This window comes from Hyaena hyaena, unplaced genomic scaffold, assembly GCF_003009895.1.
Source record: "Hyaena hyaena isolate Hyena2069 unplaced genomic scaffold, ASM300989v1 scaffold_222, whole genome shotgun sequence".
Taxonomy (NCBI): domain Eukaryota; kingdom Metazoa; phylum Chordata; class Mammalia; order Carnivora; family Hyaenidae; genus Hyaena; species Hyaena hyaena.
Genome location: NW_024080855.1, coordinates 2282163 through 2297000, shown reverse-complemented (window position 1 = coordinate 2297000; position 14838 = coordinate 2282163). Strand labels below are relative to the sequence as shown.

The following is a 14838-nucleotide window of genomic DNA, read 5'->3' as shown; positions in this document are numbered from 1 at the left end:
AACTTTTAAATTTTATTATGTGGTTATAGGTTTGTTTTTTGTTTTTTTCTTTGGTATTTTAAAATTTTAATTCCAGTGTTATACAGTGTTGTGTATTAGTTTCAGGTGTACAATATAGTGATTCAACATTTCCATATATTACTCATTGCTTATCAAGATAAGAGTACACTTACTTGAAACTAATATAACACTGTATAACGCTGGAATTAAAAATAAAAACTCCTTATTGGCATCTTGAACTGGGGGGAATTATACTCTTAATCTCCTTCATATACGTATTTTTTTTATATATTTACATTTTTTGGGCCCACATTTTTTAATATTTTGAATATTTCTCCATTTTATAAAATATTTTGGTGCATACACACTTTTATTAATATTATTTTTTAAAATGTTTATTCATTTTGAGAGAGAGAAAGAGACAGTGTGTGAGCAAGGGAGGAGCAGAAAGAGAGGGAGACCCTGAACTTGAAGGAGGCTCGAGGCTCTGAGCTGTCAGCACAGAGCCTGAGGCGGGGCTTGAACCTGTGAACAAGATATGACTTGAGCCAAAGGCGGGTGCTTAATCGACTGAAACACTCAGGTGCCCTAGTACACATACATTTTTAATACATTCATAGTATTTTGTCTGAATTTATTACAATTTATTCTGTTGAACATTTACTGTATTTAAAGGGTTTTATTATAAGTACACTGCCATGAATGTCTTTGCGTAATATTTTGCCCAAATTAGTTTTTTTTTTTTTTTTAATGTTTTTTATTTATTTCTAGGAGAGAGAGAGAGACAGCTTGAGCAGGGGAGGGTCAGAGAGAGAGGGAGTCACAGACTTTGAAACAGGCTCCAGGCTCTGAGCTGGCAGTCAGCACAGAGCCCGACGCGAGGCTCGAACCCATGAACCGCGAGATCATGACCTAAGCAAAAGTCGGACTTTGCTTAAGCCACCCAGGCGCCCCCCAAATAATTTTTTTTATATAGACTATTAGAATTTTAATAGCTGTGACAATGAATTTAAACTCTTTAAATGTTCATAGTGTGTGTTACAAAATCATTTTTCTAAAAGGTTAAACCCACATCAAATACACTCCCCAAAACAGTATGTGAAAGTGCCTATCTGATAATTTCCTTATTTTTAAAAAGTGGAATGGAGGGGAAGGCAGCAAAATGCTGGCAATTTGACAGGTAAAAATACCTTTATTAATGGGCTGAATTTTTTTTTTTAATACTTATAAGCCACTTTTATTTTCTGTATAACTTAACATTCTCCCGTGTCTAGGAAATTTCTTCGGTTTGCTCATCCACTTTTTGCCTTTTTAAACTTGTTGCTTTTAGTATACAATTTATATATCTTGTTTACATAATAATATTCTATCTTATCTTTGTCATCTTATGTTACCATCACAAAAATCTGTAAAGTATATTTGTGGAAATCTTATTTGCCATGTTAAAACTGGTGAAAAATAGGAGTTCAGAATATAAGCAGTTTTTAAAGCTGTATAGGTATGATAAAGCTTGGATAGAACTAATGTCTCGGGTCATTATTTCTGCCACATTATTTTGATTTGTGTTTAATTTGTCCCAACATAGGTTTCATGAGTACTAGCAGGCCCTTGGTCTTTTTTCTGGAAAATCGTTTCCATCCTACTTTTTGGCTTCTTCAACTATTAAACACAGTTATTAAAATGTGTATAGAGTTGGTGGCTCTTGATCTTTATCCAGGAGTCTTGCTTTTTCTAAGGAGCAATCTTTATGCCACTTAATACCAATGGTTCTTAAATCTGTATTTGTCAAGACGTTTCTCAAGATTGAGACACTGAATTAGGCTGGATTCCATTGAGGAAACAAATCATTCTAGGCACTTTAAACAGAAAAGGATTTAATAAAAGGAATTTGCTTGCATGATTTTTGGAATGGCTAGGAATGGGCTGAGCCTCATAGGAAGATACTGGGACACCCTAAAGTGACCTTCAGGGGAAGCTGTAACATCTGCTATAATCATGTAGCTGAAGGACCACCACTGGATCTGGAATTTAGAAACACATTGCCTTATTTGTAATCCAGATGTTGGAAAGGTCTTGCTGCCATAATTACTCCAACACCAAAACACAGACCTTCTGGCTATAACCCGTGCTGTATCAGTGCTAACACTTGAAGCCAAAACTTGGATATTGGTATTTCAGTACCTTGCTTGATAACAGAAAATATTCAGGACATCTCAGGAAATGGCCTTTGAGTTATTTTCCTCTTCTAAATCTTCGACTCCTACATGTGGTTGGTGAAATGTAATTTGCCTCCATGACATAAAATGTAAGGGAGTCTGAAAAGTAGACTTCTGGTTTTCCATTCTCTGCAGCCGAGGAAGGGACAACAAAAGATGGAATGAATCGGTGCTGAATACCAACTGATCCTATCTGGCACACTCATTTCCAATTTCAGTTAGATGTCCTTCCCAAATGTTCCCTAAGGAACTCACTTTTGGTACCCCTGAAATCAAATTATTATCTACATCTTTCCCTATTCTTTCTGTTTCTTCACCTTTCCCCCCAACTACTCTCTTCAGTTAACAGCCATCCCCTGGCCAAAGTAGTTAGTAATTGTGTAATTCTTGTTAATTATTGACCATTCAGTTCTGACTTCCAAAAATAGTTTTTCATCTACCCTCTCTTCCATCCGTTTTCACTGCTTCATTCAGCCTTTCTAGCCTCATCTTTCATCATATATTTAATATATACTTCACACTACCCTTGTTTGCCTTATACTCTCAAATCTTTCATGTTATCTTTGGGCTGGAATGTTATAATGATTTGCTGGGAAAATGTCACCCTCTTTTTAATTCTGTAGCTCTTGGTTCATATCTTTATAATGACACATTGTTTTGTAATCATTTGTTTCTCATCTATCAGATGAAATTTGTAGGGAAGAAGGGCGCTGTCTTATTTAACTCTGTTGTCTTCCCTGTACCCATGTTGAGTCATAGGACTTAGAAGTGCTTGATAAATAATTTGGTAATGAACCCGCATCATTAGTAAACCCAAACTAATCCACTAAGCTCTCAAAAGTGTATAAAATGTTATTTGTATACTATATATTCTAGCTATAATATTAGTGAGTTAACGTGTAGCAATGCATGGGAATGGTTTTGGAGGGTTGGTTTGTTTGAATGTTTGTTTATTTGAGAGAGAGAGAGAGAGAGAGCGAGCGAGCAAGCGCGTGGGTACATGTGCCCAAGTAGGGGAGGGGCAGAGAGGGAAAGAGAACATCCCATGCAGGTTCCACATGCGGCAAGGAGCCTGATACGGCGCTTGATCTGAAAAACTGCAAAATCATGACCTGAGCTGAAATCAAGACTCAGATGCTTAACCATCTGAGCCACCCAGGCACCCTTGGAGGGCTTGATTTTATTTACTTTAGAGAAAGTTCTTTGGTAATATATACTTATTAAAAAAAAATCAGGGGCACCTGGGTGGCTCGGTTGGTTAAGCATCCAACTTTGGCTCAGGTCATGATCTCATGGTTCGTGGGTTTGAGCCCCTCATCGGGCTCTGTGCTGACAGCTCAGAACCTGGAGCCTGCTTCAGATTCTGTGTCTCCCTCTCTCTCTGACCCTCCCCTGTTCACGTTGTCTCTCTCAGAAATAAAACATTAAAAAAATCAGTTTCTTAGATAAAATAGTTTAGTGTGTATCCTTATCAGTTTTTATTATATAGCAACATGCATATTGTATGTATGTAATTTTAACACATATAGACCAACTGTAAAAACTGAGACATTTGTATTTGTAATTCTTATCCTCGAACACTCCCTATCCTTGAAAACTCCCAATTCTTTCCCCCTCCCTCCTTTCCTTCTGAGCAAGCTATAGATATTCTCTGAAACTGTACTGGGGCACAGGATGATTTTACTCCTTTTTAAACACAGTGCCTTTGGGCTAAGCCAGCTGAATTCAGGCTGCATCCCAGCTTTCTTGAACATGGAGAGCTGGGCATTTGTCCTGACCATTTTAAGTGGTAGGTGTCTCAAGCAAGGATTCATTCCACCTTAGGGTAAATGTCCTCAGTTTTTTTCAGCATTTTTAAACTCCGTATTTGTTGTTTTTTTACCTTTTCTTTTATGATTCTACAATTGGCTTAGCATTATAGTATAGGGTACTCCTGTATGTATGCCAGTTTAGCAATCTATGTTAAAGCTATCCTACTCTCACAGCATTGTCACATACTCAGCTGATTTGTATTGGGCCGTTTTCCTTCAAAATTTTTTTGAAGCCTGTTGATGAAACTATCCAAGTGAATCATATTAAAAATTAATGTAAATGTTATTTATTATAATTAAGTGTATCTAATCTGTTGTATTTATATTCACTCTCCTAGCCATCTGATTCTGTTCACATTACAAATGATGATGAAAGATTTCTACATCATCTTATCTTAGAGGAGAAAGAAAAAGATAGTTTTACTGCTGTGGTTATCACAGGAGTACAACCAGAACACATACAGTACTTGAAAAATTATTTTCTTCTTTGGACAAGACAGTTAGCGTAAGTAATTATTTGATTCAGGACATGTTGCTACTTTTTTTAAGACAGAAAATATTACAGATATATCAAAAACCTCTTGGTTGTGTGCTTTGCTCCTAATTTCCTTCTCTTCAGTACAGTAACTACTACTCTGATGTTGGCATTAAAACAGCTCTTTATTCTGTAAATAATTACTGATTACTTGTAGTATGTTGGTCATTGTTTGAAGGACAGGCTTTTGAGACCTGTCATAAAATTTAAAGTAAACTCAGGAATTCTCAAATTCATCATGACTTTCATATTCCCCTTTTGTGTTTCTTCTCTATAGTACCTATCATAATCTTCCATACCATGTATTTTTAATTTTTTTGTATAACATCTCCCATTGGAATCTTTTTTTTATGCACTACTATATTCCTAGTGTTTCCTGTTAAATAATGATGATAAGTAAATGTTTATCGAATGAATGCATGAAGTCTGTTAAAATACTCAAATTGGCCTATGTGACAAAGAATAATATTGAAAATAAATAGTCGTATATCTATTACAGGAAGACTTTTAGGGAGTGTGACATATTCCATTAGACCAAATATTCAGAATATTTAATGGTTCTTAGTTTTTTCTCTGTAGTTATGTAGTAAGGACCATTTACTGGATTATTTCCATTAGTCTGAATTACTGCATATGGCAAAAATGGGTATAAATGCACACATTTACATTTCTTACAAAGTATTTTTTCATATTTATCCAAAAGGCTAATTAATGTACTTCATTTGAGATTTTTTATTTTGTAGAGAAACATATACTGTTTAAATTTTTTTTACATTTTTTAAGTGTTTTATTACTTTTTGAGAGAGACAGAGCATGAGCAGGGGAGGGGCAGAGAGAAGGAGACACAGAATCTGAAGTAGGCTCAAGTCTTCGAGCTGTCAACACAGAGCCCAATATGGGGCTCGAACCCACAAACTTCAGGATCATGACCTGAGTTGAAGTCAGACTCCCAACCGACTGAGCCACTCGGGCAACCCTAAAATCTTTTCTTTTATGGGAAAATAACTTTATTTTAAAAGTACCTTTTTGCTGCATATTGATGTTTGTTGAGTCTGTAATGTAAGAATTTTAAATAAGACTTTGGAATTTTTATTCTTGAAATACATATTTCATTAGCTGTTTTGTAATAATTTAACCAAAGGAACTCAGCATGCATAACACATACTTAGAATATAATCTTGCTCTAACAAAGAATAATCTATCACTTTAACCATTCTTGAAATTCTTTTAAGCTATTTATAGCACTTTCTTAATGTATTGTTGTAAACTTACTTCTGATTATAGTAACACTTTTTATATGCATAAGGAAAGATCTAAAGATTTTCAGTGATTCCTTTTATCTCAGTATTTTAAAGAATAGCTGGGATAATTTTTTACAAATAAAATTCACATGAAGGAATATTGCAAATACTTGTTTGAAGAGTAAATTATAAAGTGGTACAGTTTAGCCCTAAATAATCTCACCAAAAAACTTTTAAAACTTAAAGTAGCAGAGAGTTCTGAATTGATTTTTAAAGGGATTATATTGAGTTTATTAGTTTTGTTTTAGGAATGTTGGGGGGAGATTGTTTCAATGCTGTAAGAGAGGAGAGAGGAGAGTTGTAGAGTAATATTCTCATATTGAGATAATTTAAAAATATACAATCCTATGTACTCCCTGATGTTTAAGTCCTTTCTAGAACATTCCTGACAAGAAGAATTACAGTCTTTTGTCTTCTAGTTCTCATACTGTTCTTCCTAGAGGTATTATTCATGTGGGCTTTTGATGTTGGAAAGTCTTGGATTGTAGCCCACCTCTCTTGAACTCTAGTTCTATAACCTTAGGTAAATTCTGAAAATTCCTTGTACCCCACTTTCTGTATCTATAACATGAGGTAACAATACCTGCATTTCAAATTGTTTTTACCATTAAATGGTATACTGTATTTAAGAATGCCTAGTATAGTATTTGGCTGGCATCTACCAAATAGATACTGTCAAATAGTAGTTATAAAAATTTTTTGTAACTTATTATATGAAGTATAATTTTATGAATTAAATTGAATTAAAAGTATAAAGTTATTTTTCTGTATTTTAGGCATATTTATCATTACTATATTCATGGCCCAAAAGGAAATGAAAAACGTACTTCAAAAGAAGTTGGACCTTTCAACAACATTGATATTGAAGTAAGATAAAATTCTTTGTTAAAATATTACAAGTTATTAGGTACCTGTTCCAGTTCCAAATGAATGTGGATAAGAAAAATCAGTCAATAGACAATCCTTTTCTCCTTGTCTTGTACCAAAGTACTTTGGCAATTTAATATTTAAGTAAAGAGATCATTACTAGATATATGTAGTTTTTGAAACTTTATTTAGTATAGGATTTGCTTTGTTTTTCTCCTGTCTTCCTCAGAGATGCTAGATGTGGTTGAACATCAGGTTTCAAAGTGGGGAGGAAAAGGGATATAAGTGTTTCTCTTTGTTCATAAAAGTCTCATAATGTTGAAGTAAGATTTAGAAGTACAGAACATTTCAGTATTGAGTCCTCAATATCCTTGCCCACACCTTGGAAAGAATTTCACATGCATCATTGTCTCACTTCCTACCTCTAGCAAGAAACCTTAAATGTACTCCTTAGTTAATTATTCTTCAGCTTTGCTTTGCTACATTGTATTTTTTTTAAGTAGTGTATTGTGTTCCTTATTGAGATGCTTCTTATGGTTATTTAACCCATATATAAACATATATATATATATATGTATATTTAAGTAAGCTATATGATTACTTGTTTAAATACAGTTCTTGCCTGTTCTGTTGTTGGATCATAGTTGAGAACAAAAGTAAGTCACCATAGAATTTAATTATTTTTGTTTTATTTTTATTTTAGATTTCTATGTTTGAAAAGGGGAAGGCACCTAAGATTGTCAACCTAAGGGAAATAGAAGATGACATGCAGACGTTGTATATAAACACAGCAGCTGATAGTTTTGAGTTCAAGGCTCATGTTGAAGGAGATGGTGTAGTGGAAGGGATTATTCGATACCACCCTTTCTTATATGATAGAGAAACTTACCCCGATGATCCATGCTTTCCATCAAGTATGTTAATCTGTTATCTTAGCTACAAAATGTGAAGTTGTGATTTAGAATGTTTTTAATGATTATTATTAGTCGGGCTGTTAAGGCTAGATAAATATTAAAACTTTTTTTCTTTTTTTTTTTAAACTTTTTTTCTTAAGCTTAAGTTGTTAGGTGTTTATAATTTTTATAATTCTTGATTTTTGTGTGTATTCACTTCCAGATGAGTAAAGCACTGGCTTTAAGGAATATTACATATTCTTTTCTCATGAATATCTTACTGAACTTTTAGCTATGTACTGAATATTAATCATTTATATATTGTCTTCCCATTGTCTTTGTAGGTGTTTATAAAGAAGTTTTATAAAAGCTTTTCATAGTCATGTTAATTTTTTTTAATGCTTTCTTTTGTCTTGCTGTGGAAAACCTTCTTACATTTCCAGATTATGAAAAGGTCCTGTAGCTTTTCTTAAAAATCATCTTATGTTTACATCTTTAATGCACTTATAATCTTTTTTTGTGCGTACAATGAGGTAGGGCTTTGCCTTAATATTTTCCATGTGAGTATTTGGTTTTGTAGCACCAGTTACTGGATGTTGTTATTTTTTAAATATTTGAAATATTTTGTAATAATACTGACTTCCATTAAGTACACAGATTTGAATTCTTTATATAAGCTATTGATGTATTTTATATATACATGTATACATGAGTAATGATACTCTTGTAGCTTCATATTATATATTGATACCTGCAGGTTAGGAAATTCACCTTTCTTCTTTGAGGAAATTCTTAATCTTTTGCTCTTCTGGGTAAACTTTGGAATCACTTTGTGCATTCACTTAAGAAAAAAATCTTGGTGGAGTTACTGAGATTGCATTCATACGTAGATTAACGATATTAAACTTTCTCATTCAGAGTACTTTTTAATCTTGTGGGTTCTGGAACTGGGTTTCCTAATTTAAGTCCCATCTTTGCCACTTTCTATTGTGTAAACTTTGACAAACTAATCCTTATCTCTGTTTCTTTATCTGTGAAATGGGAGGTCATCTCTTTCCTTGTAGAAGTGTTGTGAATTTTAGATACACTGGTGCAAATCCTTAGAATAGCGTCCATCATAATTTAGTAAGTGTGGCTCTATCTTCCCCAATGTAGCTGAACCCTTTTTTGTTTGACATTTGTCATTTTTGTATGCTATAGACAAAAAGATAAAGTTGTTTCAAATGGTATCTTAAAATAAGAATAAGTTGAGTGATCCAGAGGGATTCTCTAAGAGCAAAGTGATTTGGTTTAATTGAAAGGAACTTCTCTGTTGAGTGTTTTTTGGGGGAAGAAGGGTTTATTTTGTATAGGTGACTGAAAGCCAAAGTAACTAAGGTGTTACTCTATCAGGATCATAGTGTTTGATCCTAATTTATTTGGATATATGAAAATGTATTGCTAAGAAGCATAAAAATGTTATAGACAATTGTGCTAATTCTGCATTTGATGCTTTGTAATCTAATTCTAGCTGTATCACCTAAATCTGATCTTTGAAAATTTAATAGCTTATTTAAAGTAAAATTAAATTTAGTGTTACTGAGTAATCAAATTAGGCAAAGTTGCTGCTACTAGATACTGTAGATTTCCCAGATGATTTTTATGTGAGCATACTGGTTCTGACAGAATTGTGAAACTTGTATTTGAGGTACAGGATTCAGGCTCTTATATTTGTAAGGAAGAGGGATTTTGCTATAGGGCATAATCTCTTTACATATGTGACTCTTTTACACTATACATAGATTTTAAGATTGAAGGCTTAGCAGCTAGTGTAGTACTCTTAACACAGATTGATAAGTAACATAAGTAATTATATATTAACGTAAATAAGAACATCTTTGGTAATGTGGTACCGCTTCAGAAATCTGCCTTTCTGAGGGCAAACTAAAGTTGTCATTAAGTTTTATAGAAAGCAGTGTGAGACACCTTATGAGCTTTTGTTACAGTTTCTCTGACACAACTTCAATATTTCACGTAAAGAAGTGGGTTACTTGGTGGTAAAAGTTGCATAAACTCTATAGCAATAAACATTTTGCTCTGTTCATGCATTTGCTTTAGAATTAAAAGATGAAGATGATGATGATGATTGTTTTATACTTGAGAAAGCAGCAAGAGGGAAAAGGCCTATTTTTGAATGTTTTTGGAATGGACGGCTAATACCCTATACATCTGTTGAAGAGTAAGTTTTGATTTTTGCTGAAATTACATTGATTTATAAACCTAATCTCTTACTAACTAATGTTTTGTTCTGTTCAAGCTTTGACTGGTGTACTCCTCCAAAGAAGAGAGGGCTTGCACCAATTGAATGTTACAATAGAATATCTGGTGCATTATTCACTAATGACAAATTCCAGGTCAGCACAAATAAACTGACTTTTATGGATCTTGAGCTAAAATTGAAAGATAAGAACACCCTTTTCACAAGGATTTTAAATGGACAGGTATGATTTTAAATACAAATTTTGAGTATTTGCATGTGTTGTATTTTAAGTACAAGAAGTCATGGATAATATAGACTTGTATTGATAATTTGTGTGCTTTTTATTTTATTAGATCAAATGAATATATATAAATTGTTGAGCATTTATTGAAAAATTTCAAACTGATTAGGCTTTGTTTCAGTAAAATTACAGATCTGTATTTAGATCTTAGTATCAAGACCTATGACAGTGAATAGAAGCTACAGAAGCATGTCCATTTGATGAGAGCATGTAAAATAATATTTTATACTATAAGGGCTATACAAATTTCAGTATAGAAATTTGATAGGCTTAATTTTCTTCAGTGATAAGATACTGGTTTTCCAATTTCAAGTCAAAAACTTTTAAGGTGAAATCTTTTTTTTTGGTCCCATTTTCATTGGAAATGGTATATCATACAGTAAGGTATGTGGGAAGAAATGAACTTATTTAACTTCATGTGTTGTCTTCTATGAAAGCATGTAATGTGGAGGGTTTTTTCCCCTACTAATTTCTTAAAGACAGGCATTAAACAGCTTATGCTTGAGTATAAATCTTTCCATACTATCTCCCAACAGGGTGAAGAATGGTAAATAGAAACACATTTCTTTAATATTAGAGAACACTTCATTTTCATTTCATGTTTTAACTTTTTTGAATAGGTACTATATATATGTATATATAGATATAGTACATAATAAGTAAAAGGAAAAATGTGTTCAGTATAGCAGTGTTTCTCAACCTTTTTTGTCATTATCCTCCTCATAAGGAGCTTTTTAGACTTTTTTCCCCCTGATCACTTCCCTCAGTGATATTTTAATACCATAGATAAACTGTATTTATGTTTACTATATGTATGTGTATGTTTATACTTGATAAATGGAAAGAAATTCTTATCACCTTATTGAGGATGTGCATAGTTCACAGTGAGGAGCTTTTTGCTTACCCTTTCCCATAGCCAACTAATTCTCTTTCTCCTAGGCAGCCAGTGTTCATCATTTTTGGTGTACTCTAGGATTTATACCAGGGAAGGGAAGCTTTGTTGTAGGTAGTGACCATTGAGACCTTGGTTTCAAAGATGATAGCAATGATTTGTTTTCTTTAGTAATGCTTTTGTTAGAAATATAAATTTGTCTGGGAGAAAGTTCCAGCAGAATATTTTAATTTTTTATTAGGTTTTCTGAGGGTGGGATATGTGGAAGAATAAAAGGAATGAATGATGTGTCTATGGTTGTATTTGTTTACTAGTAGCTATATTTCATAGAACATTAAAAGTTGTTTTTTTTACAGGAACAGCGAATGAAAATTGATAGAGAATTTGCTTTATGGCTGAAGGACTGTCATGAGAAGTATGACAAACAAATAAAATTTACATCTTTTAAAGGAATAATTACACGTCCTGATCTTCCTTCTAAAAAGCAGGGCCCCTGGGCAACATACTCAGCAATAGAATGGGATGGAAAAATATACAAAGCAGGACAGCTGGTAGGTTTAACTTATTTTTGAATTCAGTTTTGAATAGAATTTGAAATTAAATTAAATGTATTAGAATTTAACAACAAAATTGTGCATGTATTGACTCCTCAGGAGCCAGGAGAGAATGAAGAGATCAGTTGATTTTAATTGCATAATTTAACATGACACTTACTAAAAAACCTGTTTCCCAAAAGATCTATTAGCAAGGTTTTTAATTTTTTTCTTGCACTAAACTTAAATGGAGAGTCTTAATTTTTTTCTTTTAATGTGATATGAAGTAATGAGTGTTTCTGGTTTTTAATTTTTTTTTTTTTTTTTTTTTTTTTTACTAAATTTTTGTTGAGTATCTGCTGCTTGTAAGCAACTCTGCTTGTTGATTGCATTATAGAGAACGAAGAGATCTAGGAGAGAGAGGTCTTTTGTCTGTAGGGACATTACAGTCTAAAATTGGAAATAACCTAAACATAAATAATAATAGATAAGAGAACAAATGCTGTGAAAAGAGAGGATGAATACTGTTTTAGCAGTTTGGAGGGAGAGGGAGAGTATTTGCTGACTTTGGTCCTGGGAGAAAAACAAATCATGACATTGTTTGGGCAAGAAGTGGCATTTGTATGGACCTTGAAAGAGGTAAAGAGTTGGATGTTTATACAGATAAAGCAAACGTTGAAGGGTGTCCATTCACTCTGTAATGGGAAAGGAATCATGTTATAGTTAAAGCCTTGGAATTGTTGGAATTGGATGTGATCACCTAGAGAGGTGGTATGTGTAGTAAGAGCCTGGCTTTTCCAGCATATAGGAGGGTTAGGATGAAAAGGATGTGCTGGCAAAGGAAAATGAAAGGGATAAAGATCGAAGGAAACCCTGAAGTCAAGCATTGAGTTACAGGGAGGAAGTGATCTTTTTATCAAGTTCTTTGTGGTGGTTGAGTAAGGTGCTTTCTCAGAGACCACAGGCTGAATGCAGACACTAATACATGTAGGTACAATGAAACAGCAAGTAGTAAAGTTGGGTTGTCCTGCAACATGTTGTGTGTGAAAGGAAATAGTTTAGAAATGAGGCTGAAAAAGTAGGTTGTGTATAAACTTTTGTAGTTCCTGTCAGGAGTTTCTGAATTGAACTAATGAAAATTATCTTTAGATTTTTAAAGCCAAGTAAGGAAAAGAGTACCCGTAGGCAAGCTTTGAGCCAGTTTATGTGAAAGAAATAACTTGTCAGTTTGTAATCACTGTTCATAATCTGAAAGCAAGATTTTGTAGGGGAAAAAGGGTTTGAGGTACTTTGGCTTCATAATTGACTTTGGAGGAATGATGGACCTTTTAGGCATATGCATAACTATGACATTTTTGTATGAAGAAGCCACTGTATCTTTACAAAAATATGTTAAGTGGGAAACTTACATAAGCAAATATAAATAAATACAACTTTATTAGAATGTTTTTGTCAGTAATTTTTCTGATATGAGTTTTCCCTTTCAATGAAATAGTTTTATGATTATGAATATTAAGCTTGTTTTAATAAATACTAAAAGCCTTTTTCTAAAACTAAATATTAGGTCAAGACAGTCAAGACACTTCCTCTCTTTTATGGAAGCATAGTAAAATTTTTTCTTTACGGTGATCATGATGGAGAAGTATATGCCACAGGAGGAGAGGTTCAGATTGCAATGGTAAGATAGCAAGTAATAAAATATTTTTATTGGAAGTCTTGGTACTGCTTATTTTTGTTTAATCCTGAAATAAAGATACAGTATTGTATTTTCTGCTTGCGTTTGGTTTTCTGTTGGACACATTAGTGTTAGCATGAATTTTTATGTTTCTTATTTGGTGTTTTCAATAATCTGTAGAGCTTAACATCTGTATGTCCAGTGTTTAACAAACATACATATGTTATTTCTAGTTTTCAAAGTAATTTTGTAGAGTGCACATTTTGTCCAAGGTCCACAAACTAGTAAAAATTGGAGCCAGGATTCTTTCTCAAAGATGAATAAATCCAAAACAAGAATGGGCTTTATCCTTATACTATATTCTTATTAATATTTGAGTGGTATTTAATTATATTTAAGGAGGTTACATGAAAAATAGAAAAAGCATTGTGGTATAATGTAATAATAGCTATTATGACTTATATATTTAATTAGGGTAAAATGTTTTTTTAAGATAAACAAGTGTTTTCATTGTTGTCAAATTTGAATAATTTTTTTTTGAAATGTTGATGTAAATTATTCAGGAACCTCAAGCACTGTATGATGAAGTAAAAACTGTGCCAATTGCAAAGCTTGATAGGACAGTTGCTGAGAAAGCTGTGAAAAAATATGTAGAAGATGAAATGGCAAGGTAATTCACATTTCAGAATGTAGGATAAGAGTAACAAGAAAATAAAAAATGAATCATAGTGCTTTTAATTATTCTTGAGTGTGTTGTTATGGACACATAATAGGACATTGGTACTCTTAGGTGTATGCATTGTGATGAACTTCTTGCTGTTAAAGAAAATTGAGAGCTTTGATTGTAAAATAGAATCCTGCATTTTGTAGAAAAAGGAGGAAATTTTATATATCTAATGTGTCACTGTTTTAGGTGCTATGACTCAGGTATGTTAGAAAACAACTTGGTTTGACCTGCAATTAGAAGAAAGTCGTCCTAACTGTTGAGAGATAAAGATTAGTACCAAAGAAGTAAAGGAAAGTAGAAAGACAGAACTGTAGCTCTTGTTTGGCTAATGATGCAGTCATTTTGATTCTTACTGAATTTCACCAGTAATTTTATTCATAGAGTTTATTACCAAAGGTAACTTGTACTATAAAAGAGCAGAGCACACCCTCCCACCCAATATTGATAATTCTTGGCTCTTAATACCAAGAGATTTTGTATTAATGTTTCAGTAACCACAGTAATGGTTAGGAAGGGAAAATTTTTTAGATTATTAATCATGTAGAATTTTAACATTGGCCTTTCAAAATATTATATCAAATAAATATTACAGTTTTTAGTGACTTCTATTTATCTAAGAACCATAATTAACATAGTTCATGAAACATTAATATGCTGGTTTCATAATAGGCTCCCTGATAGATTGTCAGTAACTTGGCCTGAAGGAGATGAATTATTGCCAAATGAGATTAGGCCTGCTGGAACCCCCATTGGTATGTGTTTTTTTTCCCTTAATACTGAAAATACCCTTTTTGTGTGCCGTACATATTTAATATGTAAAAGACCATGATAAATTAAAATGCTGTGTT

The 14838-nt window shown here is 32.9% G+C and overlaps 1 protein-coding gene across 1 annotated transcript in view; it reads left to right on the top strand.

The window, feature by feature from the left end:
- The window catches only part of SMCHD1 (structural maintenance of chromosomes flexible hinge domain containing 1), a 145842-nt gene that overhangs the window by 28739 nt on the left and 102265 nt on the right, over nt 1-14838 (top strand). Inside the window, exons 8-16 of the mRNA XM_039243189.1 lie at nt 4366-4532; nt 6640-6730; nt 7434-7644; nt 9721-9841; nt 9920-10103; nt 11412-11606; nt 13153-13266; nt 13827-13933; nt 14660-14742. Coding sequence (XP_039099120.1) covers nt 4366-4532; nt 6640-6730; nt 7434-7644; nt 9721-9841; nt 9920-10103; nt 11412-11606; nt 13153-13266; nt 13827-13933; nt 14660-14742 — 1273 coding nt within the window. The remainder of the gene's footprint in view (nt 1-4365; nt 4533-6639; nt 6731-7433; nt 7645-9720; nt 9842-9919; nt 10104-11411; nt 11607-13152; nt 13267-13826; nt 13934-14659; nt 14743-14838) is intronic.